We start from the raw sequence: 5,391 nt of genomic DNA, 5'->3' as shown, positions 1-5,391 counted from the left end.
GATGTATGGTATATGGAGCAGCAGCAAAATTATTGTTAATAAATTAGAGATAAATTACAATATAGGGCATTACATACAGCTACTGGAGCAACTAAAACTACCCCCATTAATGCTCTTCTATAGAGGCTGGAGAAGCTACTTTAGAAATGAGACGGGTCAAAATATCATTTTCATATTGGATCAGAATTAAAAGCAGTAGTGAAGAAACCAGGCAGCAGCATAATGAAGAACTGTTGTGAATATTCCAAATTTACAAGAAATGGCTTTGGCTGGACTGTGAATGGATGGGCAAAAATATATGAGTTGGATGAAAAGATATTTGCTAAAAATAACCCCATCAGTGCTGTATCACCATGGTTGTACAGCACTGCAGAAACAAAAGTTAATTTGAAAATACATGAAATGAAAAAAGAATGGAAACATAATGAAGTTGGGGTTAAAACTAGCATATATATTAGACAATTGTATTATAGTTTTTTAAAAATGTACAAAGATGGTTCAAAAAATACAAAGGGAAATGTGGGAATAGGGATACTCATTCCAGAGTTTAATGTATGTATACGTAAAAGATTAGCTGAACTTTTATCTATATAGACAGCATAAATGGTAGCAATTATTATTAGTTTCCAGTTGGTGGAGGAGGTTAGACTGGACAGGGTGGTGATTTGCACAAATTCTAAAGGTGCAATAGAAAACATTCATTCAGGAGGAAATAATAGGAAAGACCTCGTACTAGAAATTCATCAGTTTGTTTAGATTATTTAGGTATGGAATAGATTTCAGTTCTGTTGGGTTCCAGAACACGAAGGGGCAAGATAGCAGATAAGTTAGCTAAAAAAGCTTTAGGAAAGCAGAATATAGATCAGATCCCGTTTGGGAAAGGGGAAGGTAAATCAATCATTAAAAAGAAAGAAAAAGAATTTTGGCAAACGATTTGGGATGAAGATAAAAAAGGGAGAAGATTATATAGGGTTCAAAAATCTGCAGTTGTTAAAAATTATGGAGAAAGAAACAGAAGGGAAGATATAATAACTGGTCATACCTACTTGAATGAGTTTTTGTTTGTACTAGGGAAAAGAAATAATGATTTATGTGAGGGATGTCAAAGAAAAGAAAGTGTGGATCAAGTTTTGATGGATTGCATTAAATATGCACCTGAAAGGGAGAGGATGAGGAAAGTAATAAGGGAAAAAGGGAGAGATTGGAGTATTAAAGGAATTTTAGGGACAGATGGAGATAGGGAAGAAAATGTGGTTATTCATAAAGCATTGTTTTTATTTTTACATAACACAAAACTAAAAAATTAGAATATAATAGGTGGAACTATAGAGCTACACACTCCTGTACAGTAGGTGGCGGTATGCACCTATAAGCTGTTTGCAATCCGCTATTCAACATAGAAGAAGAAGAACAAAGTAGGCGAAGAAGAAAAGACACTCGTCACATGGGAGTTAAAAAGTCTTAAGGTATTATTGTTTGACTTATTTGTAATGTTCAGAAATACTTAAAGCCTTATTTCGACCGTAAGTGAAATTTATCTTGTTTTTAATATAAAAGGCTTTTTTTGTGACGGCTTTTCTAACAGCTGCTCGGCTGTCATGCTAACAACAGCTGGTGCTAACACAGGAGACTGGGTTTCCTTCTTTACGGTTATTATATTAAGGTTTATAAGTTAATGTTTTTCTCTCCCTCACCTTATATGATTAACAAGGAAATGACGCAATGATAGCAAATGTTGCACGAGTTTCGATTCAAACGAGAATAAACCTTTCTTAAGAAATTGAACAAAACTAGGGTGACCAGATTTGGGTTTCTAAAAAAGACACTTTTTTGACTCGGTGATATTTCTATTTCTAGATGTTAGAGAGATGCCTTTTAGTGCATTACAAATATAGGGCCCTAAAACATCAATTGATGAGAAAAATCAGCCGATTCTCGATGCCAACATTGATTTATCATGCATCCCTAGAAGAATTTCAATTCCGTCCAGAATAAATGGATATGCTGCATTTTAAATATAGTTTAGCATATTTTCTTCTTGTAAACTTTCTGGTAACTTTCTCCAGTGTGAGATCAATAAAGTTCAATTATAATTAATTGAACTGATGCATCAGGAAGTCATTGCTTAATCACTTAATTTTAATATTTCTCTGCAGGTTGAGCTGTTCCTCTGAAGCCATGACAAGGTGGGCGAGAGCCAATAATGTGCACAGACACAAACCGGCCGAGGCAACCCCCTGGAACCAGCTGAGAGCAGCTGGAAGGAGAGGAGCAGGACAGGATGGAGGTCACTCTGTGGATGCTTCTCGACGAGGTCAGACAGACCCGCTGAGAAAGACCTTCAATACCGCCGGGAAGACGTCCAACCGCAGAAAGAAAGAGTACCTCAACGAGGATGTAAACGGATTCCTGGAGTACCTAAACCAGAGCGGACACGGCCTGCCTGTTGGGAAGGAAGGAGGGAAAGAGACGGAGCAGGAGTTGAGGGAGAAGGTGGAGGTGGCCTTGAAGAAGGACCAGAGGAGGGAGGACAGAAGGGTTAAGAGGCAGAAGGACAAGAAGAATAAGATGGTACAAATTTTTTTCTACTGATGTTTTCCTGCAAACACGGAAAAACACCATGAAAGCCCATTAGAAACTCTGGATGAAGCTGCAGACTTTATAGATCCACATTTTGACTAGAACTCGGACTGAATAAGTTGAAACATATTTGTTCCACAAAGGTGTTAGTGAGCAGTGTGCTAGTCAGAAATGTGATTTTGGTACAATGCCAAAAGTGCAAAAATGCATTTTTCCCCTCGTATACCCCATTTACACTACCCTTGAAAAACCGTGCCGAGTCCGGTCCGAGCTCAGTAACTGAGATAACTTATCGTGTGTAAATGGAAACTGAACTGAACCGAGCTAGACACAACCGGACCGAGCTAACTGCAGACCAGTTCCAGAGGTGGGCTCGGCTCGGTTCTCCGTTAACAAGAGCGCATGAGCAGAACGCGTCATCTCCGTCTGGTTGCACGTCCCGATTCACGCTCCATTCCAGTAGTTGGCGGTAATGCCCCTCCGGAAACAGAGGAAGAAGAACAACTTCTTCTTCAACTATAAACAACAATCGAAATCTTCTCCACACATCATTTTAAATAACACCGAAGTACAGCAATAACAATCAAGCATACCTTTCTGAATGTGACCAGCGCCGCCATTTTGATTTGCTAGATTCCCTCCTTCTTCGTCTTCTTCTTCTTGTGTTTTATGGCGGTTGGCAAACAACCTTTGGTGCATTACGACCACCTACTGCTTGATTTCCTCCTTCAATACAGGCAGTAATACCGCAGATTGTCACTAGGAGGCGAGGAACCGAGATAGCGTGATGTGTAAACGGTCGTCAGAACCGAGCTCAGCCTGGTTAACTGATCTGAGCTCAGACCGGTCTCGGCATGGATCGGTTTTTCAAGAGTAGTGGAAATGAGGTAATAAAAGGGAATCTGATGAGACAAATATGCTAATTTCCATTATTGGAGACCTTCTGCATAAGAAAAAGCCTTTGCTCCTAAGATTTGGCCGTTGTTTCATTGAAATTTACCAATAATAGAAAATCAGAATAACTCAGTAAGCTTTTGTAAGGCGTGCCGGTTCCATCACATGATCTTTCCCTCTTGGAAAGATCTGAGCCTCTAGTTTTCAATGATGGCGGCCATTTGGGGGGTGGGGCTAAAAATGAATACCTGCTGTTGCATTACACACATGTCAGGTGGAATTTTCAATCTCATTTTATTTGTTTATGCAATAAAACAAAAAGTACTTTTGAAAAAATAATTTTGAAACATGTTTTAGAAATGTTAAAGCCCAATTTAAAGGCATGTGGATGAAACACCATGTGACTGAGTTTTGGCCATTTCTATAAATAGATAAACATGAGCAGTTGCCCGCCGGGCTTAAGGGGTCGACTAATAATGAAAAACCTGAACGTATTTGGTTCGGTTTTATTTAGGGCTCCATGATTGGCTAGTTTGGGGGAAAAAAAAGGAATATTAATAATGTAACAGAGAACCGAGGCTCTTTTCTGCAATTTTCTTAGTTTAAAAGATTCAGCAAAGGATTATTTGTTATGGTTGGTGAGATGAGACTGATCTAAGATGTGTTTTTAGCTTCTCCTGGCTCACTAAAACTACAGAAAGCATCCAAGGAACCGTAATAAAGCCTGAAGCTCATTGGCTGACCGAGGTAAAGGTCTCTTCCTCTCTTTCCTCAGGTGTGCTTTAACTGCAGGAAGCCCGGTCACGGTTTGGCCGATTGTCCTGAAGCCGACAGAGACGAAGAGATGGGCAGAGGGATCTGCTTCCGCTGCGGTTCCACTGAACACGAGATCCAGAGGTGTAGAGCTAAAGTGGACCCAGCTCTGGGTGAGACCCTCAGCTGGATCATCCCTGCCTCTACATCTGAATGGGAGTCTGTTCTAACCGTGCTCTCTCCCTCAGGCGAATATCCGTATGCTAAGTGCTTCATCTGTGGTCAGACTGGACACCTGTCACGCTCCTGCCCCGACAATCCCAAAGGACTGTATGCACAAGGTAAACACTCACTCAGGCATGTGTTTCTGCTAGGCCTGAAGCATTCCGTTTTATTAATCGATTATTGCAATTTAGTAATTGATTCATTGTTAACTGGAACATAGAGAATCTATAACGTGCCGTCAGCTGACAGAGTAACCCACTTAGGCTACGTTCAAACTGCAGGCCTTGATGCTCAATTCCGTTTTTTTTTTTTTGTGAAATCCGATTTTTTTTTTGCGTTGCCGTTCACATTTCCAAATATATGCGACTTGTACGCGATCTTCTGTGTAAATGACCTTCATACAGCTTAACTGTATAGGTAGAGGACGTAGATGACATCACAAGCCAGCGTGCTTCGTGTTTACGGAAGTAAAAATGGATGTAGTGCTGGAGAACATCTGGCGATCTTTCCAAAACTTAAAACCTCAATCTTTTCAAGACAGTTAAAAAAAATACTATTCTTCGCATCATCGTCCCCCATGGTGTTTATTTTTCTTGCCGCTTGTGTGTAGCAAGAAGCAGAATAGTGACCTTTGTCGGGTATTAATGATGTTCAGGTCGGATGAATATGACCTGGCCGCTCAGACAGTAGGGAGCATTTGTAAAGGTCAGATTCGTATCGGATTCAGGACCACAGAACCTAGTGGCCTGGGCCGCATTGGAAAAAATCGGCTCTGTGTTGTTCAGACTGTCATGAAAAGATCAGATACAGGTCCCATATGGGCAAAAAAAAACGGATTTGAGGTAACTTCAGACTGCGGTGTGAACGTAGCCTTAGAGCAGGACTTATACCAAGATTGTAAAAAACACACAAACATTTGACATTTAAGATAAATCCCAA

The 5,391-nt window shown here is 40.2% G+C and overlaps 1 protein-coding gene across 1 annotated transcript in view; it reads left to right on the top strand.

The window, feature by feature from the left end:
* Positions 1-1,377: 1,377 nt before the first annotated feature.
* Positions 1,378-5,391, top strand: part of zcchc9 (zinc finger, CCHC domain containing 9) — a 17,814-nt gene continuing 13,800 nt past the window's right edge. Inside the window, exons 1-4 of the mRNA XM_015403979.1 lie at positions 1,378-1,466; positions 2,157-2,571; positions 4,250-4,400; positions 4,476-4,568. Of these exons, the coding sequence (XP_015259465.1) occupies positions 2,179-2,571; positions 4,250-4,400; positions 4,476-4,568 (637 nt within the window). The 5' untranslated portion in view covers positions 1,378-1,466; positions 2,157-2,178. The remainder of the gene's footprint in view (positions 1,467-2,156; positions 2,572-4,249; positions 4,401-4,475; positions 4,569-5,391) is intronic.

The sequence above is a fragment of the Cyprinodon variegatus genome, unplaced genomic scaffold (assembly GCF_000732505.1).
Source record: "Cyprinodon variegatus isolate N-32 unplaced genomic scaffold, C_variegatus-1.0 Scaffold1604, whole genome shotgun sequence".
Classification (NCBI taxonomy): domain Eukaryota; kingdom Metazoa; phylum Chordata; class Actinopteri; order Cyprinodontiformes; family Cyprinodontidae; genus Cyprinodon; species Cyprinodon variegatus.
This window is presented reverse-complemented; position numbering and strand designations above follow the sequence as displayed.